Genomic DNA, 22,526 nt, shown 5'->3' with positions numbered 1-22,526 from the left:
CAAGCCGTTCGACAATCAAGGTACCACTGTAATAATAATGAATTAATAGGTTAAACCCGCTGCAATAAATCTCATAGTGTTTTTAAGCCATCCTCAGATCCCACGTGTGGAATAATAGCGGTTTGCCTCACAGATTTGAGGGCAGGATAAGCACAATAAATGTTTTGCAGCACTTTGGATAAGAAAGAGGTTGCTGGCAAATGATCAACATGACATACCATCAATGCTACGAAAATCCAATAGGTAAGTCCTACTGTCGACCTGGTATAACTGGAGGCTCATTTTGGAATACGTGCCGGTCACTGGATTCTTCCTTCGAACACGCAAGTAGTATGGATTCACCACCTAGGAAACATAAAGGTAAAGGTAAAGGGACCCCTGACCATTAGGTCCAGTCGTGGCCGACTCTGGGGTTGCGGCGCTCATCTCGCTTTATTGGCCGAGGGAGCCGGCGTACAGCTTCCGGGTCATGTGGCCAGCATGACTAAGCCGCTTCTGGCAAACCAGAGCAGCGCACGGAAATGCCGTTTACCTTCCCGCTGGAACGGTACCTATTTATCTACTTACACTTTGACATGCTTTCGAACTGCTAGGTTGGCAGGAGCAGGGACTGAGCAACGGGAGCTCACCCCATCACGGGGATTCGAACTGCCAACCTTCTGATCGGCAAGTCCTAGGCTCTGTGGTTTAACCCACAGCGCCACCCGCGTCCCATAGGAAACATAGTTGAAAGTGAAAATCCCACCTTTTAAAAAATAAATAAATTAAGGTACTTCCAAAACAGTAATGGATAGGTTGGTGCCAATGAAGACAGACATGACAAGTCCATTGAGTTGGGATTCAACCCTAAGCCAATTTTCGAACCACCGCCTGTTAGCAGAAAGTAATCATCTCACCTTCCACTCGTAATCCAGTTGTTTGATTGCTCGACAAACTTCTGCCATGATGTCGTTGGGTCGACTCTGGCTCCGGATCCCCAAATGCCACTTAGCTCTCCTGACCCCTTGATGTTTGGACTTCTGTGGGTTTAGCTCGTCGAGCGTATGGCGCTGCCTTGGCGTTTCAGCCACTAAAAATGGCACTCTTTCGGGGTGGGGGCGGGAGAAGTGATCGTCGAGAAAGGAATCTGGTGGGCTCGTAGCCAAATAGAAGTCTTTCGCTTCATTCATTATTCTCCTGTTATCTATAATCAGGTGGTAGGCGACCGCTAAAGGATCCTGGTGGTTCCGGTTATACAGGCAGCCCAGCACCTCCTCCTCTGTGCATTCGAATTTATCGCAGACCTCTTTTAAGGCTTCGTCGTCAATCATCGTTGAACTGTAAGATGGGTCCTCGGGAAAGAGGTACTTGGGGAGGTCTTGCTTGAACCATTCGTGTTCCCTAGATGCCAAACGATCCAGTCATTTCAAAAGCTAATTGGTGTATTAGCTAGAAAGCCTTTTATCAACAAAACATTGCAAATACGGATTTTAGCAGCTTAAGACCTTTCAGTTCGCACTTTGCAGGTGGAATTTGATGTGGCTCACAGCAGAACACTGTGATAATTGCTGCAACTGCGGCCAAAGTAGTTATCAGGCTAGGATGTAAGCCTTTTTAGTATTCTCTCCACCCAACATACGCCTTCTAGCTCTTCTTACAGAGTCTAAACATGAGTACTTCTCTTACACTGCAATCCTAACCAAGTCTATTCAAACGGGGCTAATTCCCCATTCTAAGTGGGGCAGCATTGTTGCCTTCATCTCATATTGAATTGTGTCTGATTGGATTCAATTGAGAGTAGCCCCATTGAAATTAATGGACCTAAGTTAGTCATGTCCAGCAATCTCAGTGGGTCTACTCTTGAGTATGACTGATGTACGATACAATTTATAATCTCTGACAGATATTTAAAAGTGAAGCTAGAATAAGATACAACACTCTGTTCACAACTTGATTTAAAACTGACTTAATCTTTTCTATGTATTTTATAATATGAGTCTATTTTCCTGTTATTTAAAGCTTATTCTCCTGTACTTGAATGGTGGTTGCAAAACGTTTGAATTACAATGAAATCTAATATAAAAATCAGCATATGATAAAGCTAAATATATGGTAGGGACTTAATACATTACTATAACTAAGAAAAACAATGCAAAAGCAAAGAAATGAATCCTGCAAATACTGTTTTTGAAGCATCAGCGTAGGAAGTTATTCAAACCTCTAGGAAATTAAAATGAAGGTTATGTTAAATCTATTTTTTAATACACTAGCATAAAAAATTAGAAAAAGGGGCGCGTCCTGGTCTCTGTTTTATTTTTTACTCCAAGTGAAAAATACCTTATGTCTCTGATTGTAGCTCTCTTCATGGGATCCACCTGCAGCATGTGTTTCAAAAGGCTAATTACTGCTGGATTCAGGTACTGAGGCGTATAAAAGATACCATCACATATCTTCTTAAAAAGAGTTGGCACATGATCATCATCGAACGGAAGTGTTCCACATAACAAAGCATAGAGAATAACGCCACTGCTCCATATATCCACTTCAGGACCTGCGTATAACCTGAAAAATGAAGCTCATAATTAAATTTTGTTCAGGTAACACATACACAAAGCACTTCTTGATCTGGTTTGTCAGTCATTCAGCAATTAATGGAAAAGACCACACACAGCAGTAAAATTCAATATGCTTTTAACTGTTGCTATAAAATGGACCAAAAAAAGTGTGGTGAGCTTTTAGTTAGCCACCATGTCTATGTCAAGAACCTGGTTAGAAGCAAGCCCTGGTTATTCATAACCATGGCTACTATTTGTCTCCCTGCTTTTTCTATAAATGGATGCCTCTGCTGGCATCACAGTGCTAGGAATATCACCCAATACGATTCCCACTAAGGCAGAATTGATAAAACCAAAACCACATTACGATAATTTAAATTCATATGGCAAAGCCTGAAAACCCTCCTACGATCATAGTCACCTTGGTTCTTAAGACACTGAAATTATTTTCCCAAGCATGCCCCAAATATATGAGTTTATCATCTTCATTAAAGCCAAGCACTTGCATATTTTCAGCAAAGCTGAATGACTAAAATTGGCAAACTGTTTTTTTTTTTAACCACAATGACAAGTTATAGGCAGCGTTAGGATGACTGTATCTTGTTGGACTGTACCAGTTGGACTGCCCTCCTGACAATGGCATGATGAAGGGGATGGTTAGGGCAGTGGCATGGTTGGGTACAGCAGTGTGCGCAATGAATGGCTCCCATGATGCACCTGTGCACCCCCAACATCACTGCTCTCCTGCTCCTACTTCATTCTAATAAGTTGTAGTGATGCCACGGTTTGCAGGACAACTGCATCGAGGATACAAGTTAGCATGCATGCAGCCCCTCCATTTTCCTTTCACATAAACAAGCCAGAAGTCTTGCAGTTAACTGTACTTTCCCAGTTTGGACAAAATGGTTTGTGTAAAAGGGAGAAATGGAATGGCTGCAAGTGCAGCCAAAGGCTCACATTCAGACCTTGGCTTATGATGATATGACTGTCCAAATGCCAACCCCCCGAGAAAGTCTTATACATAACAAGCATTGAAAGGAACCAAAAGAAGTCACTAAAGTCAGACATTTCAAGTTTCCAAACCTGGAAGTTCAGCAATCTACCTTGCGGCTTTAACACTGAAGAGCAGGGCTTTGTTTTTGACAATACATATTATACATTTATCCAAGAAGAGAAACTACCTTCCTGAAATTACTTCTGGAGCAGCATAGTTAGGAGAACCACAGCTTGTTCTTAAAAATTCTCCATCTGACATCATATTTGAGAGGCCTGAAAATGCACAAAAGTTCAAATGAAGAGGACGAGCCCCAGAACATATATTAAAGCCTCTCACAGTGCTAAAAAAAGTATTGGCCTACCTGCACACTGTTACCTGGGCTTATAAATTACAGGCAGAAAAAATAAAATGATGACACCAAACATATAGTAATGTAAAGAAATAGGTTTTATGGTTGTAATCTGAACAGAAATTATACACAACAGGGTAAATGAGTCCCACCCTGCCCCCCAAGCTAAAGTTTTAGGAAAAACTGAATTGGCTATTTTGAGGCTTGCACCAGAATGTGGCAAGACCAAGAATTCTGAAGGGAGTTTAACAAAACAAAACAGCAGCTGTGTCCCAGAAGATAGGGAGGAAATGTTCCTCTGCATCAGTTTTAAGAACTTGCTAATATAATTAATAAGGAACTCAATCGGCAACTAATGACAAGCATATTTTATAGATGTCACATCCAAACTTCAAATCACAGGATGATATCCAGCTAAGTGGAAGCCAAACTTGACCCTCCAGCTGTTTTTGGACTACAACTCTCATCATCCCTAGCTAACAGGACCAGTGGCCAGGGATGATGGGAATTGTAGTCCCAAAACAGCTGGAGGACTACTGATAAGGCAAACCCTGAGTAGACCACTGAAGTCCACTGATCTCAATGAGCCTACTCTGAGAATGACTTAACATTGGACCCATAAGAGGAAATGCTGTTTCATGTACCCTTCACATAAAGAAGAACAGAGATAGCATGCTGCTATCATTCATTGCTAAGTCTCCTTCAGTTGATGCACCACCACTTCAGCATGACCCCTCAACCACCTGCAAGTTGTAGCTTATTTTTGTTTTCGCTTCTGCAGGAAGGAAGGGGACAAGACTGGGAAGCGAGCAGCAACGGCAACCACAACCCAGATAACATCATGCTTCTCAAGTGTGCGTAATTAGATGAAAAGGTACAGCTCTGCTGAGGTGACATGCAATGGTGGCACAGCACAAATTTGCACAATCATCTGTGTAGCACAGCAAAGTGGGGAATCTCTGGCCCACGGGCCAAACCCGGCTCACCAGAGTTTCAAAGTACAGTGGTACCTCGGGTTAAGAACTTAATTCGTTCTGGAGCAGAGCTGTCAACTTTCAGATTTGAAAATAAGGGATCAGCAGCCTCAAAAATAAGGGATCAGCAGCCTCACCTGTCCTGGGGACAGTCTATGGGATATCTAACAATCCGGGATAGCAGCGGGAAGCAGCAGGAAATGGCACTGGAATAAGGGGATTTCCCTCAAAAAAAAGGGAAGGTTGACAGCTATGTTCTGGAGGTCTGTCTTAACCTGAAACTGTTCTTAACCTGAAACACCACTTTAGCTAATGAGGCCTCCTGCTGCGGCCGCGCCGCCGCTGCACGGTTTCTGTTCTCATCCTGAAGCAAAGTTCCTAACCCGAGATAATATTTTTGGGTTAGCGGAGTCTGTAACCTGAAGCGTATGTAACCTGAAGCGTATGTAACCCGAGGTACCACTGTAGCCATTTCCCCAAACCGCAGTCACCCATTCCACACCTTACGTCATATGTGACGCTAGGTATGGGGCAGGCAGAGATGCAGTCGCCAGTTCATAAGTGTGTAGTTCCCAGTTGTACAGTGGCATGGGAAAGGAGGCTTTGGCTCTATTGCCCAGCAGCAGCTGATGGGTGGTAAAGTTGAAGCCTGCCAGATCAGCTGCAAAGGGCATACAAACTGCTTTGTGCTGGGGTCTCCAAGCCCTCCACAGCCAGCTGGCTGTTGGGCCCTTGGGAACCATTATGCAAGGGGTTTTGGCAGGTTAGCAGGACAACCTAGGTCAATCATCCAACAGCATGATGCTGTTCTGTGATTGGCGGGTGGGTTGTCCTGCCCACCGGTCAAAGTTGGCCTGCAGGGCTGTGGCCAGATAAGGATCTGGCCTGCTGAGCCAAAAAGTTTCCCCACCTCATCTCCCCTTAAAGGACAGCTCATCTCCCCTTAAAGCCAACCACAGGCAAATTACTTACTCTACAGTGGTACCTCAGGTTAAGAACTTAATTCGTTCTGGAGGTCCGTACTTAACCTGAAACTGTTCTTAACCTGAAGTACCACTTTAGCTAATGGGGCCTCCTGCTGCTGCCGTGCCGCCGGAGCACGATTTCTGTTCTCATCCTGAAGCAAAGTTCTTAACCTGAAACACTATTTCTGGGTTAGCAGAGTCTGTAACCTGAAGCGTATGTAACCTGAGGTACCACTGTATTTGCAAAGGGCTGGCAGAAGGGGAAGGGCCATATATCAAGCAACAGAGAATATGCTTTGCATGCAGAAGTCTACAAGTTCAGTTTCCGGCTTCTCCGGCAAAAAAGGGGTAGGATATCTGCCTGGGAAAGCCATTGCCAGTGAGAGCAGATACAGTGGGCCACTTGGGCAGCAATCCAGCTTGGGAGAAGGCAGCTCCTTGTGTTAATGCTGTTCTAAACCATATTTAATATTGGAAAGTTAAAACGACATCCTACTTTAAAAATAAGCAAGCAAAGCTGCTTGCTGTCCCAAAGTGTTTGGGCATTGAGATGTAGCAGTCCACCAGAGAGGAAAGATGCGGCAAGATGGTGAACCTCCAATTATACCGTACCTTTGAAATACCTAAATATTTAGCATTTGCACAGCATCTTTCATCAGAGACCTCAGAGCTGTTTACAAGAGCAGGTGCTAAAACACCATGGGAACAAATCCAAGGCCAGGATTACGCAGCCATATATTCAAATTTATATGCCACAAATTATTTGCAAGGACAATCCACAGTGCAGGTGTTTGTGGATTTGCTTTCTCTAGACTCAGTTTTTTAAAAGCCAAAGCAGCATACAAATAGCATGGATATATGATATATTTAGGGATTGAGTGGGGCGGGGCAGGCTCTTCTGTCTAGAAAACAGGTTCTTCACTAAAAGGATGGAGTAGGGAGAAGGGACTGCAGGCTGACACCGTGGGCGGCTGGTGGTAAGGTGCCAACTCACATAGTGAAGCAGGGAAGACGGAGGGTGCAATCCTACACACTTACCTGGGAGTAAGCCCCACTGTGGGAGGTTACTTCTGAGTAAACATGCATAGGACTGCACTGTTAAGGATGCAATGCTTATGAAGGGTTGCTTGAAATGTCCCCATGGAACTCGTGGGACTTACTACCCAGTTAACAAGCACAGGATTGGGCTGCAAATTCACATTACATAAGCTTGGTCAAAGCAAGTTTTGGCACCGGCTTTGATCACCATATAAACAGAAAAGAAGGCAGAGTAAATAGGATTTAGTAAGACATTTGCTTTTCCTCTTGGGTGGTTTAATCACCAAGATGCATGTTGAGCGTTCAAATTTAAATCCAAAGTAAACAGTCTGCATTTGATTTCAAACAGCGATAGGCAAGTATACAGAATGCACTGCAGTGCTGTTTTTTAATCCCACTGGCTTTCACTAAAGTATATTATACTGAGGTTTTTAAATACAAAATGTGAGCATCATCTGGATGTAGGAGCTAATCTTTCACATCTGTTAGTCTATATAGAATTAAACATTCTGCAGACCAATTTTACCTGGTGAGGGAGACTAATTATTGAGTTGTTGAATCAACATTTGGCATTTTTTTGTTTCGTTCTTATTTGTTTTAGTTACCATTTTTTCTGAAATTTTCAAACAATGTATTTTGTTAATTAAAAAATAATGCAAACAGCAGCAGTACTGAGTTAAATGTTTCCTAAATTGGCAGAGCCTTGATAGCATTTTTCTGCAGTGTTCCAACAAAAAGAATTGCCCCCCAAAGAAAGAAAATAATCAATGCATTCTAGAAGTTAATAACTACAAAAAAATTGAGGGGCAGACCTTAAGAACCCTTCTTTCTTTTGCTTCCTAAATAGGCAAAGGAACACCTTAGCACCACAAGACCCAGATCTCTGTTTAGTATCAGAGTTCAATGCAAGCACCAGGAACTCAGTACAACATAAATGTTCATTGTACACCAAAAAATAAGAGACATTCATCAAAGGAAACCTACCAAAATCGGCAATCTTGGCATTCATGTGTGCATCAAGCAGTACATTTTCAGGTTTCAAGTCTCTATGCACTACCATATGCCTATGGCAATAATCCACACCAGAAAGGATTTGCTGGAACAGACGTCTACTCTCCTTTTCATCAAGCTAACAAGAGAGGAAGGGAGAGAAAAAAACAAGGAAAGGGATACATTTTTAAACAAACAAACACACACAAACACACAAGCAATACTGCAAGACATTTGAGCATTTCCAATTTTTTAATGGCAGAGCATGTCAGCTTTGTGGCATTAGGATGCCAAATATATTCCCTTTTTTGTTTTTTTCAAAAACAGGGTGGGGAGAAAAATGCTGGGGTACAAAAGAAGTTGGAAAAGTTAAACAAGTCTTGCTTACTTAGTGGTAGTGGCAAGAGCTAGATTAAGAACTTTGCTGTCTCCAAAAAAAGAGAAAAAAACCATTTGGTCCTTGAAAAGCGTAGCTGTGTCAAAACCGATGTTTCATGATTCAGAAAACAGCTTCTTAGATGCTTTGTCACGTTGACTTTACTTAATAAGGGTATTTAACATGGTTTAAAATGTCAACACACACACACAAATCCTCAACCTCTCCGACCCACAACTAAACCAAACACTTTGGAAACTGCGACACACTTTTAGCAATGCTAATATGTGATTTTGCAGTTTCCCTAGTGAAGAAGTAATAATGCAACTTGACAAATGAAAAGCTATCAATCATTCTGATAAGAAAACCACAGGTCCATCAGTTCCCGCTTAAGGTGGCATTCTAAACAATGCCAAACATTGTTTGGTTTTGAAAACAATACTAAGGATCCCTTTGGGTAAAAACTCCGGTTTAATATAAAGACAATGGTACCTCGGGTTAAGAACTTAATTCGTTCTGGAGGTCCGTTCTTAACCTGAAACTGTTCTTAACCTGAGGTACCACTTTAGGTAATGGGGCCTCCTGCTGCCGCCGCGCCTGATTTCTGTTCTCATCCTGAAGCAAAGTTCTTAACCCAAGGTACTATTTCTGGGTTAGCGGAGTCTGTAACCTGAAGCTTCTGTAACCTGAAGCGTCTGTAACCCGAGGTACCACTGTATTGACGTCTTTTGTCACTGACTAGACCAAGATCAAAGACATCACACAAAGCTTCATCAGACCATACCTGCAGTTCTCATATGAACCAGGGCATCTCGACTGATTGTAGCTCCATGTTGGCAATGAAAACGGATACTTAAAGACCCCCCCCCCCATATGAAACCAATGGAAAAGCTCTTGCTCTCACAGGAGCTCAAATAAGCACAAGGAAAACACAATGGAAGCTGTCATATATACGGTCAGACTACTGCCCACCTTGCCCAGGCTTTATCTGCCTGAATATGGCTAGCAGGGTCTCATGGCAAAGGCGGCCTCACACTTCTAACTGGAGATTTCAGGATTTGAACCTGGGACCTTCTGCATGCAAAACATGTACTCTTACCAGTGAGTTACAAGACCAAAGATCAGCCTTGATCCTTGAAGCTACAAGTTAGACTGCAGCCTAGCCAAATGCCTTTTCGTGCCGCTTCTTACCAGTGTGCAACCATTCATCCGTCATACAAATATATCAATAACGAAGGGAAGGAGAAAGTTGCAGACACAGATACATGACTAAGTGTATTCACTGGGAGGAAAAAGAATGCCAGTCATTCTCCTTTCCAGTTCATTGTCCATTATTCTGCATCTGCTTCCAGGAGAATATATACATTGAGAAAAATTACTTTGGAAGGTGATGGGTCTCTCCTTCACTGGATGTTTTTAAACAGAGGTTGGATGGTCATCGGTCTGTGATTAGCTGTGATTTCTGCAATGCAGGGGGTCAAATGCCTTTCTCATGGGGTCCCTTCCAACTGTACAATTCTATGAAAAAGCACTGGCATACAATACTACTACTATTAGAAGAGTGGTGTTAATGATCAGAAGTCCTTATTGTGGATACTTTCTTCGAAAGCTAACCACAGAAATGGGGGGGGGGGGGGGACGATGACACACCACTGGTATTTGTTTAAATGTATGTGTACATTTTATGCATCCTATCACCCACTACTGCTGATCTACACAGTACCAGAGTTGATGCCATTTCTAAATAAGCCAGAGACTGGGTCCTAGAACTCAAGGTGCGCCGCTCTGCACAAAGACATGGGTCATAAAAGTGATTGTGGGAACGATCTAACTTGGGGTTAGAGAACAGTCCAGTCACTTGCTCTTTTCCATGAACTGTGAAATTGCAATTTTCTAAAACAGAGAAAGTTCATATAAGCCGACTACTCCAATGTGAAGTATACTTTTCGCATACTTCGCTTTCAACGTCTAGTCTGAACCAAGGAACTCACAATTCTGTGCCGCAGCCCACCCAAGGATGAAAAATATAGGGAGGACTTTGAAAAAACTGGGTAGACTTACCCTTCCATTTTTACAGATGTAATCAAACAGTTCACCTCCTGAAACATATTCCATCACCATGAATATATCGGATGGGGTGCTGATAACTTGGTACCTGAGAAAGAAAATATATTATTTTACTCACTGTACACACTTACTTGAGCCGTACAAAGTGAGCAGCTTTTCCAATTGAAGGGTGTGTACGGATGAGCAACCAAATAATACATGCGCTTATCTAGAAGTGAAGTTTCATCAGGTTCAACGGAGCTTACTTTCACATTCAGAGTGCAAAGGATTTGCCTCTGGCCTTTCCTTTACACATGCAGCTATCACAGGATTTTCTGAGTCAGTAAAAAATGCAGAGCAGACCTGTGGCACCTGGAGGGAATTCCATGGTAGCTTTGATTGATGCCCCAGACTCCTGAAAGTCTTCAGGGACTGCTTTGGACTATCCTGGACCAAAGAAAATATGCAGTACTACTGTCTGGAGCTGGGGGAAACATTTCAATCACCAAGTCTATTTTACCACACATCACCAAAGAGGCAGTATGACTTGACTATGGCAAAAGCTTCCATAGCTAGGGACAGCATCAAAACAAGGAGAGGAGATTCTGAGAAAGCAGGTTCATGATCAACTAGGTTATACCTTGGATGGGCCGTGTGTTGTAAAAGGATGAAGCAATGCAAATATACAACTCCCGGTGTTTTGAACCATGGTTACAAGATTTTTAGGGGAACTCAGGATCATGCAATCCACTATTTCTGAAGGAGCATCTCCACCCCCATCGTTCAGCCTGGACACCGAGGTCCAGCTCCGAGGGCCTTCTGGCGGTTCCCTCACTGCGAGAAGCCAAGTTACAGGGAACCAGGCAGAGGGCCTTCTCGGTAGTGGCACCCTCCCTGTGGAACGCCCTCCCACCAGATGTCAAAGAGAACAACAACTACCAGACTTTTAGAAGACATCTGAAGGCAGCCCTGTTTAGGGAAGCCCAGCCAGATGGGCGGGTATAAATAATAAAATATTATTATTATTAATATTATTATTATTATTAATCTCCCTGACCCTTGCCATACCTCACAGGACTCCCTCTGCCTTAACCGTGATGGTGCATTACATCAGCATTGAGTGTTACTGCTAAAGAAACCCATTCTTAACATTGGGAGCTGTTTCAGATCCTGGTTGCAAACCCTGGTTAAGAGAGAACCCTGGATAAGGCTTGCGGAAGAAACTGGAATCAGAGGAAGGGAAAAGAGGAGTCTTATAGCCCCTGATCTTCTACGGAGTGATCTGCTGCTTGCTGGTTTTCCATTTTAGATTGCACTTTGTCTTGTTTATAGGTTGAACTTTTGTCTTATTTTGTACTGTGTCATTTTTGCGTAAGCCACCTTGTATACATTTGTAGAAAGGTGGGGTATACATTTAATTAAAAATCATGATGTTGGCTCCTAAGACCTAATGCAGTTGCAACACAAGCAGGTAGTCAGAAGAGGATACACACCATAATAGGTAGACGTTTAACTGCTTGCCATGGGGCAACTGCATTACCTAGTACTAAAACACCCCCCCCCCCCACACACATATTCAAGCCTTGCTTCCACTGACTTCCCCAAGGGAGTTATTTTCCATCCTTGTTATTGTGCGACTAAAAAAGCCTTCACTCGATGTTTTAGCCAAGTGCCTTCCGGCTCCCTGTGAGTTATAAATGGTTGCTTGCCATGACTGGTTTATAGCACAAAGAAAAAACAAGAATCACACCAGAAAACCTGCCAACATTCATTTTGCCCATTGAACGGGAGAGCTCCATTTCTCAAGGAACACCCAGCGTCAGAGAGATTATTCTTGAACGGAAACATCCGTGAACTTACAGCTTGATTATGTGCGGATGCCGGAAAAGCTTCAGATTCTGAATCTCTCTGCGGATTTTCCCCACCACATCAAGGCTGCGAATCTTCTGCCTGTTCAAGATCTTCACGGCCACTTTGTGCCCAGTCAGCTCGTGTTTGCCAACTGAAAGAAAGAAAGAAAGAAAGAAAGAAAGAAAGAAAGAAAGAAAGAAAGAAAATGTTTAGCCAGGGTTGGCAAATATTTCTTCAAAAAACTCCAGGGATCAAGGGGCTCTCAGACTACAGTGGTACCTCGGGTTAAGTACTTAATACGTTCCGGAGGTCCCACTGCCACCACGTGATTTCTGTTCTCATCCTGAAGCAAAGTTCTTAACCTGAGGTACTATTTCTGGGTTAGCGGAGTCTGTAACCTGAAGCGTATGTAACCTGAAGTGTACATACTGTACCACTGTATTTCATTGATGCTGTATCAGGTGCCTTTACCCTAAAAGAGGTTGGGGGAGGGGCCTTCTTTCAGATGACTTCACCTGAACAAAGGCAAGCAACACTGGTTACTTCTGCAGGAATTATTCAGCAGGACACACCTTACTTCCTGATCATTCACACACAGTTCTGCTTATTTACTATATACTGCCTTCCAGACAAAAGAAGAAGAAAAATGACCCGGCAAGTGAGAACTGCTGCCAATCAATCAAGCAGAGAAGCTTTTGTAAACATCAAGAGGGTCGAGTGATAATGCAAAAACAAAACAAAACCAAAAACCAAATAGAAGGCACCTGTGGGAAAAGATGGGATCATAAAACAAAAGACTTTTGTGGGACAGTAACTTGCACAGACTTGGCTGCAGGACTGTTTCGGAGCAGCAATTTTTAAAAGGGCAAGAGAATGTACCTTGCAAACAGGGTCACAAGACAGTCTATGGTTGAAACTAGCAACAGTTTTGTGTTGTTATGGGAGAGGTGCAGAGGGTCGTAAATTTCATTGCTGTGAAAGGAGGTGATTGGAGGCGGTATAGTTGCACAGTTGCCCCATTCAGGACAAGGGAAGTCTCCCACACCTGCCCGCCCCCTGTCCCCCAAAAAGAGTACTTCTGTCTTGTCAGGATTCAACCGCAATCGGTTAGCTGCCATCCATCCTCCAACTGCCTCCAGACACTCACACAGGACATTCACCGCCTTCACTAGTTCTGATTTCATCCGCATACTGATGAACACCCAACCCAAACCCCCTGATGATCTCTCCCAGCGGCTGCATATAGATGTTGAAAAGCATGGGGGAGAGGACAGAACCCTGAGGACCCCACAAGTGAGAGCCCAGGGGTCTGAACACTCATTCCCCACCACCACTTTGTGGGCACGGCAGAAGAGAATGGAGAGGAACCACTGTGTAACAGTGCCCCCAGCTCCAATCAAAAGCATTGTCTGACTAACACAACAGTTAAGATGTCTGGAGGCAGTAACAAGTTAGGAAATGGAAAACGGTCCAGAAAAACCCAACACAGAAACATTTAAAAGAATTGTAAAATGTGAAGCTTAGTTAAAGGGAAGCAAAGGAGTAGATGCTAAAAAGGTAAAATCCATTCAAGAAACCTGGGAGTTATTTAATCCTCAGTACAGTGGTGCCCCGCAAGACGAATGCCTCGCAAGACGAAAAACCCGCAAGACGAAAGGGTTTTCCGTCGCAGAGGCGCTTTGCAAGACGAAGTTCCCTATGGGCTTGCTTCGCAAGACGAAAACGTCTTGCGAGTCTCGCCATTTTTTCCACTTTCCCCCCCTTTTTTCAAAGGGGCTAAGCTGTTAATAGCCTTTTAACAGCTTAGCCGCTAAGCCCGCTAATAGCGCTAAATCGCTAATAGCGCTAATCCGCTTAGCCGCCAATGGGGTTGCTTCGCAAGACGAAAAAACCGCTAGACGAAGAGAATCGCGGAACAGATTCTTTTCGTCTTGTGAGGCACCACTGTAGTTAAACGAAGCACATTACTAGCTGAACACTGGCCAGTTCTCATGTAACTCTAAGCCAAACCATGGCTTTCCTTGCTTGTGCTAACATGCAGGTTCTTGGAGCAAAGATCAGAGCACTTGAGCTCTTCCCTCAGTCCTGATCCTGCTGCGCTACCCAGTCCTAAATTATGGCTTGACATAACCTAATGCCTATACCAGGATTTGATGTTTGTCTTACTGCAGACAAACCATGAGTGGCAAACCAGTAACAAACCTTGGTTAAACTGTATGGTTTCTCTGCAACAAGCAAACCACAGGCCCAGGTTCAGATGTACCACAACCCCAAGCCGTGGTTTAGCCCCGGGTAGTATAGGAGGACCAAGGGAAGACACAGCAATCATGATCTTTGCTCTGGAAATCCATTGTTTGCTTGCTTGTGCTAAGGCATAGTTTGGCTTGCACATAATGCTAAGCCAAAGTCTGTGCCAAATGAAAAACACAGCGTACCAAGGAGAAAGATACTGTGGTCTTAATGACTCAGAGAAAACAGTGCACTATTCAAAGGTACTGAAATCTATTATTGCTTTTTTTCCTTTTAATGTTTGACCACTTATTTTGCTTAGACAGGAGTTCTGTGAAACAAAAAAGCTTCCAGCACATTTTGAAACACTTAGTTCATTAAGAGATGACACTGCCCCCCCCCCCTTTAGGATGGTGGTTCTGTTAATAATTTACCATCAATTAACACATCTTCACACAGGGAGGTAAGCCAAACAATCTAGATGTTTAACTATGTTATGTCCCGGAATATATAGGCAACCTCCCAGTGAGGTTTTAATGCCTGTTCCTGGTTTCAGCTTACCTTCAGTATATGTTTTGCTACAGAGTCAGCAGGTGTGCGCAGGGGGTCTCTACGACACAGCATCGTGCGGCAAACAATTGCAATGGAGCATGAGAAAGAAACTGTGAAGCGTTCACATCACAACAACACTGGAGGGTTGTGGCCCAGTAGTAAGAGCACATGATTTCCATGCAAAAGGGCTCTGTGTTCAATCCCTGGCATTTACTATGAAAAATACCTTAGTTAGTAGGTGCTGGGAAAAACCTCTGGAGAGCCACTCCCCATCAGAGGGGTCCCCAGACTTTGGGGGCCTCAGGCACATTTGGAAATCTAAGGTACTGTTGTGGGTATACAAAATACCCATTTCCCAAAAGCAATACTGGTGATACTGTGGTACCACCACCCCACACCCCAAACAATGGCAAAACCTACACACTCCAAAGCCAACAGAAGGCAACCCACCAACAAACAACTCAAAAATGCACCAAAAACCCAATCTTCAGTTTATTTATTTTTGAAGGGACAGGTGACCAAAGGGGTGTCTGAAGGTGCTGTGATACCACAACTGAGATCTCAGGAGACCGCAATGCTGAGTTACAAGGAGAGATTCATTCACAGTAAGCCATAATTATATGTTGCAGAGGTAATGAACCATCTTACTGGAACTTTTTCTCTCCTCTGTCCTAACTGTGTTATGTGCAGGATTACGGTTTGTTTTGCTCCAATGAACCACAATTGGTAAAGTCACTAGTGGCAAAAGATTTAGATGCAATGCAAAGCCAGGGATTGTGGTTTGTTTCTTACTGGAGTGAATAGGAAGGAAGATTTGTTTGTGCACAGCAAACTATGGTTTATGGCTTACCATGACATGCAAAAAATGGTCAGAGGCAGGTTGGTACATTCAGCACCTATATAAAATATGCTTTCAGTGTGGAGAGTTAAGGTGAGGAAGCAGAGTCTTTTCAGCAACTGGCGCCATTGCTGTGTTAAGTTCTTAAATAAATTCATCATGTTAGCTCTTCTTTCCCTTTGAAAAACCTTTTTATTCCCAGTTACAGATAGGTAGCCGTGTTGGTCTGCCATAGTCAAAACAAAAAAAATTCCTTCCAGTAGCACCTTAAAGACCAACTAAGTTAGTTCTTGGTATGAGCTTTCGTGTGCATGCACACTTCTTCAGATCTTCTTCAGTATCTGAAGAAGTGTGCATGCACACGAAAGCTCATACCAAGAACTAACTTAGTTGGTCTTTAAGGTGCTACTGGAAGGAATTTTTTTTCTTTTTATTCCCAGAAACTTTTGAGAAATCTTATTACCCATGATTAATGTAGTTTTTAGGGTTTTAGCATTTTGCCTGTAATGATTAACACCCAAAGTTGTGTTTTACTGCGCACACACACACACACACACACACACACGCCCTGGGAGTTCTGGGGAGCAACTGTAGCAGGAACATAAGTGTGCAAGCATGAGAGAGAGAGAGAGAGAGAGAGAGAGAGAGAGAGAGAGAGAGAGAGACGCACTGATGCCTTTCAGATTAATTTTCCCTCTATATAAAACCCTGTATCATGTAGGAAAGCAACTACTCCAAAGCTTACTCACATTTGGCGAACACTCAAAGAACAAACAGGTTCTACCTGAAGTACTGTGGTTTTCAAGGACACACAGAACAAGGTACTTGGATGTGCTTGTTTTCCATTGAATTCAATGTTTCAAACAGGGGATAGGGTTCCTGCTGATTTCAATGGAAGATAAGGTTCACCTAACTTTCAGTACCTATTCAACATGTTGGAAGTCTCCCCAAAACATCCACTGTGCAGCATCGCCCCCAACCCCCAGATATCGCTGGGTTCTATTCAACCCCAAAACCTATTTGATAAATATTCTACTAGAAAAGAATGGCTACAATCAATTCTGAACAACCTGATGTAAGATTGCTATGTGTCCAGCAGGTGCCTTCTCTGACTGACAGCAACCCTCCAGGATCTCAGTCAAGAGATTTTTTATATCAACACTTGCCTCCGCCACCCTTAGCATGGTATCCTCCAAATGTTTTGGATGAAAACTCCCATTATCCCTGACCTTTGACCATGCTGGCTGGGGCTGATGGAGGCTATCATCCAAAATATTAGGAGGCTGAGCTACCTTTTTAGCCAAAGATGCTAGGGATTGAAGGTGAGACATTCTGCATGCACAGCATACGCTCCATGGTTGTGCTATGGCCTTCCTAATAATAATAATAATAATAATAATAATTTATTATTTGTACCCCGCCCATCTGGCTGGGTTTCCCCAGCCACTCTGGGCGGCTTCCAACAAAGATGAAAAATACACTAAAATGTCACATATTAAAAACTTCCCTGATGTCTTCTGAATGTCAGGTAGTTGTTTATCGCTTTGACATCTGATGGGAGGGCGTTCCACAGGGCGGGTGCCACTACCGAGAAGGCCCTCTGCCTGGTTCCCTGTAACTTGGCCTCTCGCAGTGAGGGAACCGCCAGAAGGCCCTCGGAACTGGACCTCAGTGTCCGGGCAGAACGATGGGGGAGGAGACGCTCCTTCAGATATACTGGACCGAGGCCGTTTAGGGCTTTAAAGGTCAGCACCAACACTTTGAATTGTGCTCGGAAACGTACTGGGAGCCAATGTAGGTCTTTCAAGACCGGTGTTATATGGTCTCGGCGGCCGCTCCCAGTCACCAGTCTAGCTGCCGCATTCTGGATTAGTTGTAGTTTCTAATAATAAAGAGTACAAACGCTAGCAAGTCAAACATAAAACCGATTCAATTTTCCCGTTTGAGAACACATGCACGTATCCAAGTGTTTGGAATGGAGGGGTATATGGTGGTACCTTGGGTTACATACGCTTCAGGTTACAGACTCCGCTAACCCAGAAATATTATCTTTAAGAACATTGCTTCAGGATGAGAACAGAAATTGTGCAGCGGCAGCGCAGTGGCAGCAGGAGGCCCCATTAGCTAAAGTGGTGCTTCAGGTTAAGAACAGTTTCAGGTTAAGTATGGACCTCCGGAACGAATTAAGTACTTAACCCAAGGTACCACTGTATATTTTGTGTGCCTTTCTGCAATACAAAAAAACCCCAAAGCCTTGTATGTTAATTAATACCTTATAATAGAGGCTCACATAAAATGTATACCACAATTAGAATTCAGCGCATATCACAATAAAGATTTAAAAACATTTGTCTAACTGAAATTTAGAGCTACAAAGCTCATAGGCCCAATTTGCACATCACTGTAAACTATGGACAGTAAACTTGGTTTGCAGTGGACAATCGTTTACTGTGAATGCCAATTTTTCCCTTTTGCTTCTCCCTTAAGCGTGAGCAGCAGCAAACCAACCACGAACTTTGATCTCTTGCTGGGCTCTCTAGTTTATCAGTAGGAGCTGTATGGCGCAGCCTAATTTACAGACAAGATCACTCTCTAGAGGACCTAATATCAAGTCCTGAGATAAGTCACTCATTTCCTCTGCAAACGCCCGATTAAAAAAAAAAATCATTTGCACTTGGCCTCCCCATCCCAAGAGAGAAAATGTATGAGGAAGTTATGACGTGATCGCATGAAAAATATGCTACATGGATTATCTGCACTGGTAAACGAAGCTGCAACTGCCAGAGCATGGCCAAATATTTAGATAAATAGAGAACGCCTTAAAATCAATAAGCAGCTTTTTTTCCAAGGGTGACTGTGAAACGTTTGCAAGGGAATATCTTTTTCTATACAGAACTACTAATACACTTTGACAGATGGAAAATCAGAAGTCCTTTTCATCTCTCTTTCTGTTTTCCCTTTTGCTTCTATTCTTTTTATACTCCTTCTCCTCCCCCCCCCCCCCGTTTTTCTTGGTGTCCTCTACTCTGGGAGTTTTATTGGGATTATATACACAGGAAGGTGATGGCTGGCTGGTGAAGGACCCTTTATGAGGGGCAGAGAAGGGAAGATCTCCCAGGGTGGGCGATTGGGAGAAGAAAGGAAAGCTCACCCCTTTCTATGTGAGACAAGGGTTAAGATCGACCTTTAAGAGAGGACTCTGCATTTTATTTTCTCTTTCTCTTTTTGTTTTTATTTAGGTTACTTTTTCTTGTACTGTATTATGAAAAAACCTTAATAAAATATTATTGGGCAGGGGGAGAGAACTGCTAATAAGGAAGGGAAAAAACACATCTCTTGGTGCCTAGTCACTCTTTGATCATTGGTATCTCCTCCCTCTTCACCTTCACAATTTCTTCTTACAGTTTCTCAAACAGAAAGCAATTTAGCTTTATTGTTTAGTTTCTGGAAGACCTCAAGACAAGCCAGGCAGCCAAACTAAATTTGCTAAATTGCATGCTTTTAATACAGAGAACAAGAATCTCTGGTAAGCAGAAAGTGTTCAAAGGACCCGACGAAAAATTCATTGGCGACAGACAGTTGGCTGCTTCCACCTCTGGGACTGAATTGCAAAGTTCAAAGCAAGCTTGAAGAGTTCATAGCATTGCCTTGGTTTCTGTGGGAAAGGAAGAAAAGGCAAAGCAGACTTTCCTTCCTTATCCCATCAAGTTATTTCCCACACAAAGCAAGGACACAAAACACAGCTTTTCTCTAAAATCAGAACACAAGATACTCAGATGCAAAATTCTAACTATCAAAGTGAAGCAAGTTTAGTTAGCGTGCCTAATAAGTTCACAAAAAGTTACTAGTTTTTATTTTTACTAGCCTGCCTGGTCTCAAATGCCTGTGCTGGTCATTTGGTGTAGACGGGCTGCAATCCTAACTATGTCTACTCAGATGTCAGTCTCACTGAATTCACCGTGGCTTACTCCCAGGTAAATGGGATTCAGGTTGCTGTCTAACAGATTTGGACAAGCAGGGAAGATTTTGAAGCCTGCTTATCAGGAAGGTGTTTTGTGTTTTTTTAGTAGCTCACCGTGGGCACCACCTATTTAAAAACATGAATCAAACCAGGGAGAAGAGTTGGTGGAAGAAGACTGGAAGAAATTTAAAGACTATTTGCAGAAATACTGTAAAATTAATGAATGCTAAAATGATGTTGGATTGAAAATAAGTGGTATTGGTATTAAGATTAACAAGAAGATGCAAATATGGATTGATAATGGATGAAAATATATAGTTATAATAAGTTAAGATATAAAGATGGTTGAAAGAGGGTAAGGATTTGCTGAAATGTCTTTGAGAATGGGAATACAAAAAGGGGAGGTGAGAGGAGGTCAAGGAAACAAGTAAATGAGTCCTAAGATATTGAGAAATGGATATATATTTTTTAAATTTCTTTTTCAGCTGCATGTTTTTTGTATATTGTACCCTTTTTATTCTTTTTTCTATGTGTGTTTTTTTTAGTTTGTTAATTGTTGTTATGATTTTCTCTATTTTGTAAACTTATGTTTTCTTTTTTGTAAAATTTGAATAAATATCTTTTTAAAAAAAAAAACATGAATCAAGTGGTTTAAAATGGCCTAAACCTGGATTAAGGTGGGCTGAACCAGGAAGTTGCAGATTCTGAGGACTGAATTACGATAGCCAGTTTTCAGAGGTACTGTGTCCAAATTAAAGCATAGAAGGAAAGTTAGCATGGTACTGTATTCACATTACTCCCAGTTCATCATACCATACATAAAGCACAGTAACAAAGTCTGATTTGATACTGGGATGGCTCAGCTGGTACAGCAAAAGACTCTTAATCTTACGGTTGTGGGTTTCTAGACCCACATTGGGCAAAAGATTTGTGCACTGCAGGGGGTTGGACTAGATGACCCTCGTGGTCCCTTCCAACTCTGCAATTCCACGAGTCTATTTTTTTTTAATAAATTTTTATTGGTTTTTCCACATAGATTAAAGACAAAACAATACACAATACAAAAACAAATAATACATATAAACACGTATAATTTCGAAACCTCTTTTTCATAGACCCTACTTCCCTGACCAATTCCACGATTCTATGATGCTCTGGAGAATATGTTTAGCCTGGCACATGGCCTGCACAACGAAGCCCAATTTCAACAAAAGTTTAAAAGCTGTGCGTAACAACTAGATGAGAAAACAGAAATCCTAGAACATGAGTATTATTTCTCATAACAAAGCGTGGGCAGAATATGATTCAAGAACCACAAAACATAGCAGTGCCGTTGTCCCGGGTCAAAATAGTAGCCTTGAGAAGACTAGGTCTTGCACTGTTATGAAACATAAAACATACAGCACAGCATGCTATAAACGATGATAGCAAGAGGCCTTTGGGAGGGGGAAAAATGGATTAGCCAGCCAGGATTTCTATGTGAGCTACGGTTCTTCAGCAACTCAAGCAGGTTATTATTATTTTTAAATTTTATAGATCACCTTAGCAGTTATGCAACCGCCCAGGGCAGTGTAGAGACTATAAACACATACAATAAAACCAGTAACAACGATCATTATCATCAGGCTATCAGCTCACTCTAAAACTAGCAGCTAAAATGTCAATAATTTCAAAGGTCGGGCAAAATGCATTGGCTTCTGTCATTTCCCTAAGGGCAAGGTAGAGTCCTCTAGGGAGGATGTTGCAATGAAACTGAGATACAACAGGAAAGGTAAGTATCATGTACCCTCCTGGAACAAGCCTCCCAACCAAATGGAACAAAGACCATCACCTTCAGGTCTATAAACATTTATTTCCTTAACATCTACAATTCATCCGCTGTGAAAGCTGACATGCTGAGGGATTAGCAGGGCAATAAAATAATCAGATTATTTTCTTTTCTGCCCCAGTGGGTTCTAAGCTTATTTCACAATGTGAAACCTTTGGAAGTTTGGGGTGAGGACGGACTCCACGCTTCTACAAAAAGTTACACTCACATGTACACATGTGGGATTCACCTCCAGGTAAATATGCACAGGTTCAGGCTGTGTGTGAGAGCACCAGCAGGAGATAGCATCTACCCACCAGGCAAACACTTTACAGAAGAGAAATGGGATGTGCAACAAAATTTTGCCGTATACAACATGCCGGTCCGGGATATTCCACTCTATTCCCCTTCCTCCCATTTTTTCCCCACCCTGCCCCGTATAAGTAGTCAGTATTCCATGTCCACTGAGCACATTTGAACCATACAGGGCCCCTTTCCCCAACCCAGACGTGTACTTCTGCAAATCTCAGGGCTCCCCAAACCTGCTGACACTTCTCTCTTGGATGTGGATGGTATCACATGAGGACCGTTATTCTGAGAACTGAAATCGCTTTTAGTATAGAGGGGGCGGAGCAGAGATAGGCAGCTTCCGAACTCTCAGGGGCTGTGCTACCCTAGAGCACAGGGGTCAAACAATCCAACCCACAAAATTGGTATACCCAGAAGTAACTTGTAATGCAGACACCTTACTGAGAGATCATCAACAGGACTGCAAAGGAACAAAAGTCCCTCCTCAAAGCTCTGCTCACCAAGTAGATCTGCTGCTGTCCCTTGTCTTAACTGAGCATGGCTCCTTTTTCTGCGAGAGGGAAGGGGGGGAAAACCTTAAACCACACCTTGAATCAAATTTGGCAGGACTGCTGGGAGCCTCATAAAGTTATTTCAGGCACTTTATGGCCTGCAGACTTTAAGCTGGCCACCTCCGATATGGAGTACAGAACAGAAAATAATAGACTCAG

General features: G+C 42.8%; 1 protein-coding gene across 1 annotated transcript in view; it reads right to left on the bottom strand.

Annotated features, from left to right (window-relative positions):
- The window catches only part of PRKAA1 (protein kinase AMP-activated catalytic subunit alpha 1), a 35,302-nt gene that overhangs the window by 6,757 nt on the left and 6,019 nt on the right, over positions 1–22,526 (bottom strand). The window contains exons 2-8 of the mRNA XM_028748151.2: positions 12,130–12,271; positions 10,285–10,378; positions 7,842–7,986; positions 3,716–3,803; positions 2,317–2,541; positions 897–1,380; positions 219–345 (exon numbers count right to left, since the gene is read on the bottom strand). Coding sequence (XP_028603984.2) covers positions 219–345; positions 897–1,380; positions 2,317–2,541; positions 3,716–3,803; positions 7,842–7,986; positions 10,285–10,378; positions 12,130–12,271 — 1,305 coding nt within the window. The remainder of the gene's footprint in view (positions 1–218; positions 346–896; positions 1,381–2,316; positions 2,542–3,715; positions 3,804–7,841; positions 7,987–10,284; positions 10,379–12,129; positions 12,272–22,526) is intronic.

The sequence above is a fragment of the Podarcis muralis genome, chromosome 11 (assembly GCF_964188315.1).
Source record: "Podarcis muralis chromosome 11, rPodMur119.hap1.1, whole genome shotgun sequence".
NCBI lineage: Eukaryota > Metazoa > Chordata > Lepidosauria > Squamata > Lacertidae > Podarcis > Podarcis muralis.
The sequence above is the reverse complement of the archived record's forward strand: the minus strand, read 5'-3'. Positions and strand labels throughout refer to the sequence as shown.